Source organism: Gallinula chloropus, assembly GCF_964237585.1.
Source record: "Gallinula chloropus genome assembly, chromosome: 2".
Classification (NCBI taxonomy): domain Eukaryota; kingdom Metazoa; phylum Chordata; class Aves; order Gruiformes; family Rallidae; genus Gallinula; species Gallinula chloropus.
In genome coordinates this window covers 64,601,061-64,616,939 of record NC_140086.1, presented here as the reverse complement: position 1 = coordinate 64,616,939, position 15,879 = coordinate 64,601,061, and the positions used below count along the sequence as shown (strand labels likewise).

Here is a 15,879-nt window from a genome sequence, read left to right as displayed (position 1 = left end):
TACAGTGAAATTACAATCACAATGGAATGCAAATGTTTATGCTATATACACTTTGAGGGTTGAAGAGGATAATTTTTCTGGAGCAGCTTTGAATCTTGTACTGCTAACACTATAATCAAAATCTTAAATACACAAACATTCCATGAGCACAAATTATTTAATTTGAAGGTGCTAACTTGACTTTCAGGATTGCAACTGTATTAAGTTATATGTGCATGTGTGTGTGTATATATATATATTTAAAAAACACAGAGATTCGTTTAAGGGCCATTTGTCAATGTGGATCGTGATACTGAAAAACCCCATCTCTGCAACACCTCCTATATGACATACATCTGAGGCTATAGATACAAGCTCTTATTCAGAAAGTGAAAAACAACTCTTTAACAATTAAAAATGCCAAGCGTGTTCAAAGCTATGAAGGTACCAGTATGGGAAGGGCAAACAAAGCTGCTTACTGATTTAACAATTAAGGTAAAGCATGGAGGGTACTTACACAGTGACCAAGCTAAGGGAAGCAGAAGGGAAAAGAGTGAAATACATCAGTGCTGAGCAGGTAGAAATAAAAATGTAATTTTCATAGTAAAAATAATAAAAAACCCAACCAAAACCAAACAAGCAATATAAAATGATTCAGCTTGGAGTTAATATACCAGAAAATTATGGGAGCAAATGAAAAGTGGTGGGAGAGGGAAGGAACAGAGAAATTTATTCTTCCATAGTGGTGTATAGCTTGCCAGACATAAGAAAGAGGAGGGAAAAGCTGAAGCACCAGCTTCCTAGCCTCCTAACAATATGTGCTCACAGGAAGTGGGAGTAGAGGTCACCGGCTCCCAGCTTCCCACAGCTCTGCTTCTGGGTGCAGGTTACCCTGCCCAGCTAACAGAGGTGAGGGAGAGGTGGAGCAGGACCTCTGAGAGCACTCCCAGCTCCTGGCACATCGACTTCCCTGCAGGTGGAAGCATAAGTTCTTCTTTCCAAAGCACATGAGAATGGATAAAGCTCAGTGATGTGAAAAAATGTCAAGGGAAGGATCTAAGGAAGTGCTTGCTCTCAATTTGAAGGGACCAGCTATGGAAAACGCAACACTATGAGTTGGGCATGATACCTTCCTTTCTGTCATGAGAGTCAGCCATGAGCAGATATACTTTGGTGTCCAATAAAGCTAATTGCCCCTCAAAGGGCTCCTCCGTATCCTAGGTGTTATTTAATGAAAGGATAATATTTTCACCTCTGTCAGCTCTCTTGATTTACATGCTGATTTATATTCTCAGTACTTATGTTTGTGTTTGATTGATATATTCTGTTAGGATTATGATTACAGGACTTCATTTTTGTTACTTTAATTACTCCTCCCTTTTCCTTCCTCCCTCTGAAAGAAAAATTATCATCTGTATGATCTTTCTACTCAGAAGTCAGAAGCATGTGTACTTGACTTGAAAGCTTTTCTATTTGCAATTTACATGCAGTGCTCTTCAAAGTAACACCATTTTAAAAAAAAGTATAAAATGCCAAAATATTAACTATGAAATACATTCACAATAATTTGGCTTTTTCTTCATAAGGAAATCTGCATGTTCCCAAAGCAACTGACCACAAGGCAAGGATTAGTGTACCTCAACATGTTCATCAAATTGCATGTTTTCTAATTAAAGGGAAACCACTGCATTTGAAAGGTACTCCCAGAACAGCTACCACTCAGGTGATGGACTTGGAAAGCTCTGCCTAGCAAGCCCGAGGGTTTCTTTGCAGCTTAAAAGGAAGAAGTGACTGCTCAGTTAGAGAAGGCCTGAGCCTAAGCTGGTTCCTGTTGGTTTTGGCAAGACTCTTCACAGTTCTCTACATAACTTTTCCTCACTGGCTTCTCCAGGGTCATGGCTGACCTTTTGTCATAAGCTATAGCCACATGGGTATCATCCTGCAAGAGTATGGACAAACCTGAGAAGCAAAATGCACAGCAAAGCACAGAGAAGGAAGAGGAAACAAGATAAAGCAAATCAAGCTGTTTATTTATTCTTGAGATATTTAAAACCATTTGCTCAGTGCCTCCTTATGTTAATGGCATGCTTCAATCGACTTTACCAAGTTTTATACTGGCCTGAATGAACTGATTAGGAAAGCAAGCCTGCAGAAGAGGAAGCACACCTTTGGTTTTGAAAGAAGACAACTCAACCACAGATGTGCCTTAAGAGCATGCAGCTTCCTGCACCCCCTTCAGATCTGGGTACCTTGGAAAGCCCTGCTGCAGGGTCCTGTGTGATCCCAGCAGCAGAGAATAGAAGCTGTCAAGGAGCAAAGAGTGTGCTGGCTCAGTATCTGGAACCTGGCATGAAGGGTTTTGCCAATTGAGTGCTGCAGGTGCTATGAACCTCTGTGCTCATTATTTAGGATGCTGTAAAAGACAGCAGCTGGGGTTTTTTTACCATAACTGCTTCTCTGAGTTCTACCTTTCCCACAACTTTTGACTCCAGAGGAGGAGTGCCTTGCCCAGCAGATTTCACGGGAACTCTACTTCCACATCATTGCATCTTTTGAACACATCCTGATAAATATGCCTTACCTCACAGCTACTGAGATCTAAAGACACCTCCTTCAGATTGTGATTGCAAGCCAGGCCTAATAAAAGCGCTCTGAAAAAGATCAATTTTAGAACCATTTAAAAAAAAAAAAAAAAAAGGCAGCTTTACATCATCATCATGTCAGTGATCACAGGTTAATACACCTATAAGCAAAGAACCATTTCAAAACAAACCCACACCAGCTGAGCAGTTATTTGTTAGATGACAATGGCAGCACAAACCGGCCACGCTTCGAACACTCCGGCAGCTTCAAAAACTGCAGGGAATGCAGGGCTAATAAAGGAACTGTAAAGCTCATGTGACATCAGCATTTTGTAACATTCAGAGATTAATTTTCAGCATTTGCTTTCAAAAACTGTCGATTACAAAAGGAGTGTTCTGTTGTATGACCATACTCTCTGATTTTCCAAAAATTCAGGAAAAAATTGGGTGCTTAATACACACAAGGTGCAGTGCAGCAGCCATTCAAGCCAGGCACAGTGCCCACAACACCCAAACACTGGTTTGTGTTCAAGCATCACCCAATCCTCCACCTCCACAACCTAATAAATATTTACAGATTTCAAAATGGTATCCTCAGGCAATGGTATCCCTTGTCTTTCAGAAGAATGGCAGAGAAACCTAGCAACATTGGATGATGAATTTCGTCAATTCACCTTTAAAGCCTTACAGAAGTTTGTTTCTACATGTAAAAGTTACTATCACACTTGTATTAATACCAGCAAATCAGAAAGCACGGTGTGCGTCCTAGAGAAGTAGGCGTAATTCGTGCGTGCAACCTAGTGTCTTTAGAATAGATGCTGCTTTGAATTAGTAGTTGAATAGAGAAACAGAGGGACTTCCTTGGCTCGGGGGAGACTGGCTGGAGAGCTGTCAGGCAGAGAAGGACCTGGGGGTCTTGGTTGACTTCAGGCTGAATATGAGCCAGCAGTATGACCAGGTGGCCAGGAAAGCCAATGGTATCCTGGCTTGTATCAGAAATAATGTGGCCAGTAGGTCTGGGGAGGTGATTGTGACATTGGTGAGGCCACACCTCAAGTACTGTGTCCAGTTCTGGGCTCCTCACCATAAGAAGGACATTGAGGTCCTTGAGCAAGTCCAGAGAAGGGCAACCAGGCTGGTGATCCTCCCCCTCTACTCTGCGTTGGTCAGGCCCCACCTGGAGTACTGTGTCCAGTTCTGGGCTCCCTGGTATAAAACAGACAGGGACCTTCTGGAGAGAGTCCAGAGAAGGGCAACGAAGATGATTAGGGGCCTGGAACATCTCCCCTATGAGGAAAGGCTGAGTGAGCTGGGTCTGTTCAACCTGGAGAAAAGAAGGCTTAGGGGGGACCTAATTAGTGTTTATAAATATCTTAGACTTGGGATGCAGGGAGAATTGGCCAGCCCGTTTTCAGTGGTCTGTGGGGACAGGACAAGGGGCAACGGCTGTAAGCTGGAGCATAGGAAGTTCTGCACCAACATGCGGAAGAACTTTTTCCCAGTGAGGGTGACAGAGCCCTGGCACAGGCTGCCCAGGGAGGTGGTTGAGTCTCCTTCTCTGGAGATATTCAAGTCGCGTCTGGATGCCTATCTGTGTAATGTGAGATAGGGAGCCTGCTTTGGCAGGGGGGTTGGACCCGATGATCTCTTGAGGTCCCTTCCAACCCCTAAGATTCTGTGATTCTGTGAAGGGGCTGGAGGGCAAATCATGAGGAGTGGCTGAGGGAGCTGGGGATGTTTAGCCTGGAGAAGAGGAGGCTGAGGGGCAACCTTATCACTGCCTACAGTTACCTAAAAAGAGGTTGCAGAGAGGTGGGTGATGGTCTCTTCAGCCAGGTGACAGGAGATGGGAAAAGGGGAAACGGCACTAAGCTGTGCCAGGGCAGGGTCAGATTGGATATTAGGAAAAAAGCTTTTACTGAAAGAGTTGTCAGGGCCTGGAACAGGCTGCCCAGGGATGTGTTTGAGTCACCATCCCTGGATGTGTTTAAAAAAAGGGTAGATGAGGTACTTAGGGATATGGTTTAGTGTAGGATGGGAACGGTTGGACTTGATGATCTCAATGGTCTTTTCCAACCTTGTGATTCTGTGATTCCTCCCCAAACTTTCATTTCAGCCAAAAGCAGCCTAACAGAATCCAAACTACTCATGGATGGATATGAAAACCAATCCATTTTGCCTATACACTTGCTAGGCAAGTGGTGTGTAAAAACCACATTTAAAGTGTGCGCGCCCCAGGAAGGTCTTAACCCTATTTCTATCTGCCCTGCAAGTGTAAATGTTAATCAGACCATCGCTGTTAACAAAGGCAAATATCTTGTGCTTGTTTACTTCTTAAGCTACTAATATGCAGACTTTGGGGGGGAGGGTGTGGAAAAAAAAGTTAAAACTCTGCAACAGTTTTTACAAGTTTCTAGGTGATCCCTGTCTATATTTCCTTTACAAACATGTTTTTATTCAAAGAGAATCTGGCTGACAATAACTTTGCAAAGACCTTCCTAAATGTTTTGAGGCCACCTGAAAAGCTACAGTGCAATGAGAAAAAATGCAAATTCAAAAAGAGAGACAGCGCTGCTTCAAATGTACTCTCTTCACAGGAAGGAAAAAAGGGTTGGGTTTTTTTCTAACTTCTTTTCCATAAATTCATCCTCAGAAAATCTCTGGATTCCTCAATTCTTTGTAATGAAAAATCACCAGCACTCAAAGGCACTAAAGGCAACTATATTATAATTATACTTAGCCACTGTATTTAAATCACACACATGGCAATTCATAAAAAGGTCTTGTCAACTGTGGTAAATGCAGAATGCAAAAATTGGCCTTGTAATTAGCATTTGCATGAGAAGCATATCAGAAACTTGTCTTGTTATAGCACTGACAAATCAAAATACAACTTTTGGCAACGTCTGTAAATGAACAAAAGCACCAACATACACTTAAACAAGGAAGGGATTATAAACTGCTTCACTTGGTTAAAAAAAGAAGGAGCGGGGGGAGCAAGCTGTGATGGAAAAATAACTGTATCAACTATGTACAATCACTAAAAGCACCCTTTGCCCACCTACTACATGGCACCCTCACAGTACCCTCACAGCAAACCTCTTCCCTGAGAGTCTTGACTTCGTTAGCAGGCCCATCACTGTACAAGGAAGTTCATGTCCCTCCCTGAGTGTACTGACAGCCAATATCTTTAAACTCACTGAGTTGGAATATGCAATTAAACATACCACAACTGTTGATCGAAAGGAATTCAATAAGGAAGAAATCAAATACTAATTAACTAGGGGGATTTGGGACTTAAGGTGTCAGGTATCTGCATTTTATTTGTTAGTTTTTTCTTTTTTTCCTGTAGACTCCGTGACCTCTGGTTCATGGACACAAACCAAGAACTTCTCTTTTGTCACAGGATGGTTCCAAGGCCCATCTTGTCAAACGCTTTTTGACATGCACTGATGAAAGATGCTGGTACTATTATTGTACACTATGTCACTTTTATTTTTCCTTCTACAAATCACCCCTTATGTACTACTGCAATCTTGGCAATGACAAATAAGTCAGTCTGAAAAAAGGGTATTTCCATCATCTTGTCTTTAACAAATCCTATGATCTTGAATGTTCTGTGGAAGTTTCATTATTTCTTACAGGTAAGACTTCTCTGTAGGCTAAGGCTAAGCAGCTGCCCCAGGATAAAGCACATCTTTAGTCCTTCTAACCCCACATTAACTTTCTCAGGATATTTTCGAAGTGTGTTAGTCAAGCCATACGGGGAAAGCAAGGTGTACTGCAGATCAGAGTTCTCTGTACTGTTGTGAAAAACATTCAGTTCAGATTGAAGAAAAAACTCAGGTTAGGAAAAGTACATCAAGGAAACCACCAAAAAATATTAAGAGCTCTGACCTACCTCCTAGGCAGAAATGTACACTTCTGTAAGAACAAAAGCAGCCCATGTCAAAATGCCAGCCAGCTGAGTGGTACAGGCACTCTGAGACCATCTGTGTCCAGCTGGACTTTGGACAGATGCTCCTTTGTGGAGCTGTCTGTGCTGGTGGAAGAGGCTTCTTGCTCTCAGCTCATCCTATGCTACCCATCACTGTCTCTTTACTGCTACCAGCACCAGTCACATGGGTAACTCCCTTTAACCCAGTTCAGTCAAGTCGAGTGAGATGAGCTCAAGCATCGGAAAGTTTTCACTACCACTGATCACTTCGGCTGAACAGGACTAGAAAGATCTTGTTTGCTGCACGGCTGGCAGATCAAGGGCTCACAAGTATTTGGGATAAATTAATACAGTAACATTTTTCATGTGCATAGACTTCCACGTTTTAGAGCACTCATCTGCCAAAACTCCTCATGCCCCAGGAGACACTCAACATGCCAAAGAGAAGAGCTAAATGTGTTTGGGGATTCTCACCCTTCCTAATGCACGTAGATATATTCAGTGTCTCACAGCATTCTTTTTTCCTGTAGCACTGTTAAGACTGTCTTGTGTACTACTCACATATACACTCCACTCTTCTTGCTTCATTAAATATAGCTCCCTGCTGCCCTCCACCACAGAATCAAGAGCTCCAAATTAATGAAAATCAACCATTGTGTTGATCTTCTGTTGAAAACACATCAGTATCCATACCTTCCTAATCCTAGGAGAGTCTAAGCAAGCAACACAGCAACCACAAACACCACACAACAAATATCAGAGCTAAAATGATAAGCTCCTGCAGTTGAATATTGATTTCAGTCCAGTACATCTTACTTAAACGTCATATTGTACTGTCCTCTCCAACATCAAGTTGCATCAAGAAAAAAATACGCCAGAACAACGCACACTACTCCTTCCTGGCACTTGTCACTTTCCTTTAGCTTCCCCCGGATTCTATCCAAAGCTTCCCCTGCAGTACTCACTAACTACTCTCTATATCCCACCTCTCTGGCTTTACCATCAACTCACATTCATTAGCTACTGCTTTGCTGAGCTACTGCCCACTTCCCTTCCCTGTTTTCCCTCAGGAGGTGGGCTCCCATACACACAACTATATGTACCTACATAGATCTATCTGTATCCATGTCCAAAATTAGTATTTTGGAGGTGTGCTCCCCAAAATTATTAGTGAACGTGTCTAGGTGGCTTCTATGGATAGGGCTATGCACATTCTTGAGCATACTAGCTATCAAGTTGACACTGTAAAGAGCCTTTTCTTTAATTTAGTGCAATAAACATGATGATTCTGCCAGAATCAACAGAATGACCTATCTACAGATTAGTCTGTAATAAGAGTTTCTCTCCAATACCCAATCCACACCATCAGAACCTGTTCAGTGACATACAGCAAAGAGATGCATTACACTCAGCATTCCTAGAAGTTGCTGCCATCATCTCTCCCCCACAAAAGGAAGTCGTAGCTCTGTGCAAGTCTCTCCTTCAGAGCATTGCAACAGGTTCAGTTTCATAATGGCTGTTGCAATACCAGAGCATCAAAGGAATGGCAGTCACACAAGTACATAATCCCATTTTATTGGGAAGCAAACAATTCTGTTTGTAAGACATGAAGCAAGAAATACATCACAAAAAATGTTGATGGAAGCTAAGCAGCTGTGTCATTCCCACAGAACAAAATACGATTAAATAGGCTCAACTGTGAGATGGAAACAACATTTCTTGAATGTGTGATCATTATGAAACTCATTCTTGCAGTATCAATAATGTACTATGGGGAAGAAAAACAAGCAAAATCCTCTACTGTTCATTTTTAACACATGGATCTCACATAACTACAATACAAACTAGGTTTTAGGCAACAGGAGAAAATGAAATTAAATTCTTACTTTAGAGGCTCAGGAGGAAGTTTAGTTCCTGAAAGATTAATCTGCATCAAAGCAAGTGAGCTGCTGAAAAATTGTTTGAAGGAGGGAGGGACTTCTTTTCCTTTTCTGTAAGTAAACAAATTCTTTAAGAAGTAGCATCTAGACACTCCTCATTCCAATAAACAGTGAATACAAGCAATCAGAATTGTAATGATTTTTACATGTTTAATTTGCTCTACCTTCAACAGCTCTGTAATCAGTGGCTCTCAATTAGCTTAGAAATATAATGTCATCAAAATGTTGATTCAACAAACAATCCTCAGCATTACACTGCAGCACAGAAGACATTACTATGTAGCTTCTCTTTGGTGAACTACAAAGAATAATCAGTTAGGTCTGGCTAATAGCGAACGTACATGTATCTTATCAGTAGAGGATCAAACAGAGCATTACAAACCCCCTCAAACTGCCTTTTCACCACTAGCAATAAATACTTGATGCTGGAGTAGATTACCACCAGTTAGGTATCACCTCTGACGTGGACCCAAAACACTGACTTGAAGAAAATGGAAGCTAACATTACTATTTCCTCCAAAGTCAATGTTCAGTCTCAAAGACTTTCAAAGGGACTTCTTCCCAGAAAAGGACAAAAAAAGGAAAAAAAAAAATCCATATCTAACCGTCATCAAACCATGAAAAATACAAACTTTGAAAACCAAATTTAAAGAGTTGACAAGTCAGCCAGACTTCAAAGCCTGATTTTATGTGTCTTAGAGACAGAAGACATATAGAGACTTTCCACTGCACTGGTATCACAAAAAAAACATATTAGTCAAGGTAGCTTATTTTACAGCTATCCAGTCAAGAGCGCGCAGGAAAAGAAAAGTATTTTGCTTGGAATAAATAATACTATTTCATAGAACAAAGAGTTCCAAGACTTTTATAAACTCTTAAATTTCTTCTTAAAAACAAAGTTGCAACATGACAACAAGAAATTACAAAAGAAAATATTGCAGGATTTGAGAGTAATGTTTAAACTGTACCTGTGAGAAAAGAGAGTCCTAGAGAGGCTAAGGACAGCTAGATGCTGAAGACATCCACGGAGGAGGGCTCCACAAACCTGTTTTAAAGCAAAGATAGATAGATTTTATTTTTTATTAACCCAGAAAAGTACCTAGAGATAGAGGATAGGGAATGTTTCAGTGGTATGTGAATCTACACACATGAAAAAAGCCCACACATCTTTACCATATCTAGCGCACACTCCGTGTTGGATAAATCCAGATGAACAAGGGCATTTGGCTGGGCCAAAAAATTGTACAGGCTCTGTAATTAATGGAGGGGAAAAAAAAATCCATGTTAATTTTTATATTAAGACACCAATTACTGCATTGCTACTTCTCATTACATTCTAGATTTTCATTATAAAATTGCACTACAAGAGTTGCGTCTGAAGCTTCTTTTTATCTAATTAATGCAAGCTGCTTTACTTTTATAGGCTATCGTTTCAAAAAATAACAGAGGGAAAATGGTGCTCAGACTACATTTACCCAACATTACTGTTAATGCACAAGTCTTGAGTTCCCTTGCAACCCAATTTCACAGCAAATGGTAATTAATTTAGTTAGAAATACCTTGAAATGTCACTCAGATTGCAGTAACATTTCCAAAAGGCTAATTGGTTTGCAAGTTTAAGCCAGCCCCTTTAAGCATGAGGGGAAACAGCTAACATGCATGTGAAGCCCATGGTTACTTCTTAACATCAGCAGTGCATTAAATGTTTAAGTGAGAATAGAGAACAGGTAACAGGATTGTAACATCAATGGCTACTGCATAGGATGCGTCATGTCCATGTTAGCATACGTAAAACTTCGTACTATATGCTGTTTTATTTGGGGCTCAGAGAAGAACACAGGAAGATAAATGTATGACCTAATTCACAGAAGCGTGGAATGCTCAACTCCACATGAAATCCAGCCAAAGAGAGCTTGTTCAACATTTCTAAAATAGACCCATCTTTCTAAAAATTAGGTCATTTACCATCTCTACCTACAGTGCAGGAAAGGTCCCTGCTTTAAAAATCCCTGTGCTTTGCTAGGATTCATTTTAATTGCTAAATAACAGGATTTCCTCACTCCTGTTGGAAAGCTGTTCCACAGATTAAGAGATCTCAGTAGTAATAATATTTTCCTTTGAACCTTCTTTTTCTCTCTCTAGCAGGGTAAGAAAATCCCCTTTTTTTATTTACGTCCCTTAAAGTATTGTAGATACACATCAGACTTTATAAGCACTGTACATTTTGTTTTACTTTTTGTTTTTAAATTATTTGCTGGTATTCTCTCAAGGACTAATTATGTGCCTTTATTTACATCTAACTACTTGCTACCTTTTCAATCCTCTTGTCCCACTGAAACTTTCACCATTTTATGTCTGAAAAAACGTAGCTCTTTGAATGTGCTGATGAATCTGAAACTAGCAGGATTTGTGAAAACATCAGTCATCTGCACTTCAAATTGCAAGACCAGATGACTGTAGTGTTGCATATTTTAGATGCTAACTACTTAAAAAATTCAAAACGTGACACTTACATGCACACAACTTTTGATGTGAGAGGGAAGTACAGATGTAACAGTCAAAAAGCAAATCCTACAAATTGAGAACTAAGTGGATTTTTTTACAGAGAAAAGAGGAGGTACACCCCTATGGCTACTGTAAATTGAACAAATGAATTTAAAAAATAATTACATTCTTCCAAGAATCATGAGCTTCAACAGCACGTGACACGAAGACACACAGATTTATTTATACAAAAATATTGAAAACCAGACTTTACATCTTTCCAAGTGAAAAGAAATCCTTTATTTCCAACGTTCCAGTGGAAGAAAAAAAAAAAGTAACATGTTTATCATTAAAAAGATGATGACTTCTTAAAATTGTGCTTTCATCTCTTTCAAAAAGAACCCAGTGAGCACCGTAAGTCCACTGAAACAAGTGGCACACTTGCTGTTGTACAAAAAGCATGAACTAAAAATGACAGATTTATTTAGTCATGTGGAGCAATTTAATTCTCTGACTATGTACTAAAGAGGAAGATCAAAATGTTATTCTCAATTCCTACTAGAACAGTACTGAAATAAAGGCAAAAAAAAAATCTAAACAAAATCTTTCCCTTTTTTTTTTTAAAGTAATTACATAATCTATTAATTAACTCCCAAATGAGAAGAAAGTGCTTACTGAGAGATCATCACCGCGGAGCGCGTTCCCTGAGAGGTCAAGATAGACGAGCGTGGTTGCGATCAGTGAGTTGGCACTCAGTGACTGGGAAAGGCTATTCACCCCTGCCAAAAAAATACCAGCACTCAACTTAGTCAACTCTAGACAAAACTGGCCCAGACCCTGAGAGTGCACAGTTTCAGTGAACACAGACATACACAAGCATTTAATGCCCTCCATCACCATCACTGCACCGCAGCAGAGGAGCACAGAACACCAGGCAGGTAAGAAAACTTTTCCTTCCACAGCATGCCCAGTTCTGCCTGGACCATGCCCCATCAGCTGCTCTGATGGAACCCGTAGTGCATAGAGGTCCCAGATCCAGGGAAAAAGTCTTTTTGCCAGGCCCCTGGTGGCTTGAAGAGTGCAATCCCACTTTGAACAGATTTCTTAACAGATTTTTAAACCAGAGTTTACCCCAGAATAGTAAGCCAGTGTCCTCCTGCAAACAATAATGTTTAGATAAAAGCATCTGTGGATGTGGATGAATCTATCTGTGGAAGACCAAACACATTAACAATTATAATTGCCAGAACTTCAAAAGCAACTGATGAGACCCAGAAATTAAAAAGATTTCAATTAATTTCTGTGCCTGTAATTTCAGGAGAAATAGTTAATTAAAATATCAAGACACACAAAGACTCTCAGTTCCTGGTCAGCACAAATACATAATTTTCACATTAAAATTAAAAAGCTCATACTGAGAAAAAAACAGTCAGAGCTTTCCTCCCTCAAAATTCTTCAGCTTTTACAAACACAAATTAGGACATGGCTACTTCTAACACCTTTAAATATTTCATCTGAGGGTTTGTAAGCTATCACCAAGTTACTAACTTCTTTTGTAGATGGTTATAGCTGCCTTCCAAGCACTACACACATGTGTTTTCTTACATAAGTATCACTGTGTCCTTTAGTAGATCACAGAATCGTAGGGGTTGGAAGGGACCTCAAGAGATCATCAGGTCCAACCCCTCAAATGCAGCTGTTTTTTCTCTAAGTGTCCAACGAAAGCAGGCAGTTGTTTTGATTGATGACACAATGTAATTTCTAAAAGCTAAATGTATACTAGACTGGCATTCAAGGGACAGAATACGACCACTCTTCATTAAAAATATAGTACAAAATGGATTTGCCAGTGAGGATGTGGAGGAACCAGTTAGTAAGCCACTGGAGATCAAAATATCCCACAGTGGTGGTGCTTTAGTTTTCCAAGCTTCCAAATATTAAGAAAGTCTCTGAAGTCAGTAGCACAACTCTTGGTTTCAGGTGGCTTTTGACAAAAGAATCAAAGTCCAGTAACATTTTTTACCAAGTCTCAAAGCTTTTCTGTTCAGTGTAATTTTTCTTTCATCTTAACATTGCATTGTTGAATCCACACCCTATCTATAAAGGTAAAGGGAAGACAAATACTTTTTGAAACTCTGAAAGACCTAAAAGCTCTATTTAACCACTAGTGCTTGTAGCTCTGGATTCACTTTAGTGAGTCTTCTCAAAAGCATTTATAAGCAATAGGGAGAAGTAGAAATTAATGTAACGTACTGCCAAGAATGCAGAATATACTAACAAAAAACAATTTTGGGAACTTAGGAGCAGTGTCTGAGTTTGGGTGAGAAGAAAAATTATCAAACAATCTGTAATGCTGCTGCTTGTTTCATGTTTTTAAAGGGACAACTGCTCAAAATCAGCAACATCACTGAAGGCAAACAATGTGAACATGGGATTTTTTTAATTAGCCTCTGGCTTGGGCTCAGAAAAGAAAGCCCTATCTTTGAATGAGTACACTAGAATTTTCCATTTAACTAGAATCTTCAAATCAATAAATTTCTGTTTGAACTTCACCTACCTCATGCTATACTCTAGCAGTAATCTCAGTTTCATTTGCAGACAATCTTTAATGCTCTTTTACTGCTCTCAGGAGGCTCAGAGTGTTAATAGCTCTCAGGAACTTTGAGATACAATATTTGAAGAAAGATCAGCTGGGAAGTTACCACCTGAACTTCAGTCCTCAATCTGAGAAACTTATCTTGAGTAGAAAGTGCTTTTCAAATAAGGTCAAAATGAGCAAGGGACTGCACAGAATTTCTGAAACTGAAAAGCTTAAGAAAATAGACAGACTTGGGGGAAAATAAATAAATAAATAAATATATCCATGCACCTTGGAGTGAACTGAATCCAAGACCCAAGGTCTCCTTTAGACTCTCCCCACAGAAAACACTACACGTTCAAAAATAGCCTACCAAGTTAAAAGCAATTCAGTACTGTCGTCTTCAATTAAAGGAAAACTGACTAAGACAGACAGATTTGCAGACAGCTGAAGAGGTGAAGCTGAGTTTCTTCAGGTCCAGAGGGTTATAAGAGTTCCAGTTTTAAGAAAATGAATATACTTTTTTGAGGAACACTGAGGAGCTGCCATGGGACAATATTCATGGTGACATGCTACTCTCTGGAGGATAGTTACTGCAAAACAGTCTGAATTAGGATTCATATGAGGTCAGTATTAGACATACTGGAAAATACTTTCAGCCTTTGTTTAAATAATGACTTTTAAATGTGTTAAAAGCCTTCTAATTTCTTTTCATAAGCTCAGAATTCCTTTCTACTGACAAGAGTTCTGTGGGTGAACTTTATCGGGCTGACATCTATTCTTTACGAAGATGGAAGCATAGCTGGAGTGTTCTCTTGACTTGATGATCTCAAGCACTTCCTGAAACCATTCAGATTGCATGAAGAAAAGGACAGGATGAATGAACATACCAGAAGTCCGAATTTCTGTCAAATTCATGAACATGTAATTACAAGACTACATGTAAGGTCAGTCGAGATTCTTAATCAATCGCTTGTCACTAAAAATGGAGTTAGTGGTGGATAAAAAACAACCCTGGAGTTTAATAGTCTTTTTAATGAAAATCATGGTTGAATGAATTCAGTTTAGGGTTTACTATTTACTTAAGCATAACAAGAACTACAAACACTCACAAAACAACAACAAAAAACCCTTTCTCCCCACCCATATTCCCCCAGGCCAACCCTTAAAACGTAGGAGAACACAGAATCTGCACTTCACAGAGCTATAATTAAAAGGATAAAAGAGCATGGCTACTATCAGCTATCAATTTATGTCCTACAGAGACCATAACTCACTCATCTTTTCCAGGTCATCAACATCTGCAAAAAAGCTGCAATAATGTCAGTGAATTTTTTTTTTTCTTCTCTATTTTTAACCCTCATGTTCTCTACAGGAGACCCTGGAGTTATGCAGTCTGTTTAAGAGGTCACTGAGTCTATCACTTATAAAACAGAATGCAAAAATCCTTGAAAGCTTCTGACTTGTTCCAGTATTGTCACTGCTTTTGAAATATACCTACACTTCAGTTACATTATCAGACTGGAAATTTGTAAACTATAAGCCAAAGAAGTCTTTACTCAGAGCAAACCACTGAAGAGCCATTGTCACAACACTTGGCTTTATAAAATAATTGCGTGCAAAACATTTGGAAACTTCCCAAAATATTTCTGCTTCAGTCAGACATCTTTTTGAAGCACATATGAAAAATATCATTTATGCCAATTAGAAATTCAATCTTTCTTTACAATAGAGGTTCAAGACCAAACCTTGCAGAAGAGAGTAAGAGTTTTTCAAAGTGCTGAAGGGGACACAGAACCCAGGACTGAAAAAAAAGCAGCCATGCTGCTGGGAATACACATGTAAATCATTTACAGAATTAGTTTATGATCTGGTAACAAAAGATATTACTAGGATGGAAGCCCAAAGCTTTTAGAACAGAAAAAGAGGCATTCTTACAAAACATACCTTTAGGTGACAAGGAAGTTTTGGATAAATTTAAATGTTTCAGTCCCTTTGGAAGTTTGGCAAACTGAATGCTCAAAGATGACACACCTGTTACGGGATCAAAGAGAAAATGGACATTTTCAGGTTAACATCTGACATCTCAGATTTTCCCAGCAATCACAACAGGGCAAACTGTGCTGGTGGAACAACACTCACTGTGGGGGTGGCCCCAAAATGACCCTGTTTTTTTATGACCATAAATCTTTAACATGACTGATGTAGTCAAGATCCCTTCCTTGCTAAGCATTGGACAGGGAATTTTGCTGTTAACAATCAGTGATCTGCCTGAATTTGTTTTAAAACTATGTAATAGACACCTACTTTGAGAAAGTGTGAAAAACATGTTTTGTAAATGTGGAAACTTTATGGTTCAGCCTAAAAAACCCCAAAACT

The 15,879-nt window shown here is 39.5% G+C and overlaps 1 protein-coding gene across 2 annotated transcripts in view; it reads right to left on the bottom strand.

Moving 5' to 3' along the window:
* CARMIL1 (capping protein regulator and myosin 1 linker 1) overlaps nucleotides 1-15,879 on the bottom strand; it is a 197,679-nt gene that overhangs the window by 72,382 nt on the left and 109,418 nt on the right. For both annotated transcript variants that reach the window (XM_084280476.1, XM_084280477.1), the window contains exons 12-17: nucleotides 15,448-15,534; nucleotides 11,598-11,701; nucleotides 9,612-9,689; nucleotides 9,407-9,483; nucleotides 8,385-8,489; nucleotides 2,561-2,630 (exon numbers count right to left, since the gene is read on the bottom strand). In XM_084280476.1, the coding sequence (XP_084136602.1) occupies nucleotides 2,561-2,630; nucleotides 8,385-8,489; nucleotides 9,407-9,483; nucleotides 9,612-9,689; nucleotides 11,598-11,701; nucleotides 15,448-15,534 (521 nt within the window). The remainder of the gene's footprint in view (nucleotides 1-2,560; nucleotides 2,631-8,384; nucleotides 8,490-9,406; nucleotides 9,484-9,611; nucleotides 9,690-11,597; nucleotides 11,702-15,447; nucleotides 15,535-15,879) is intronic.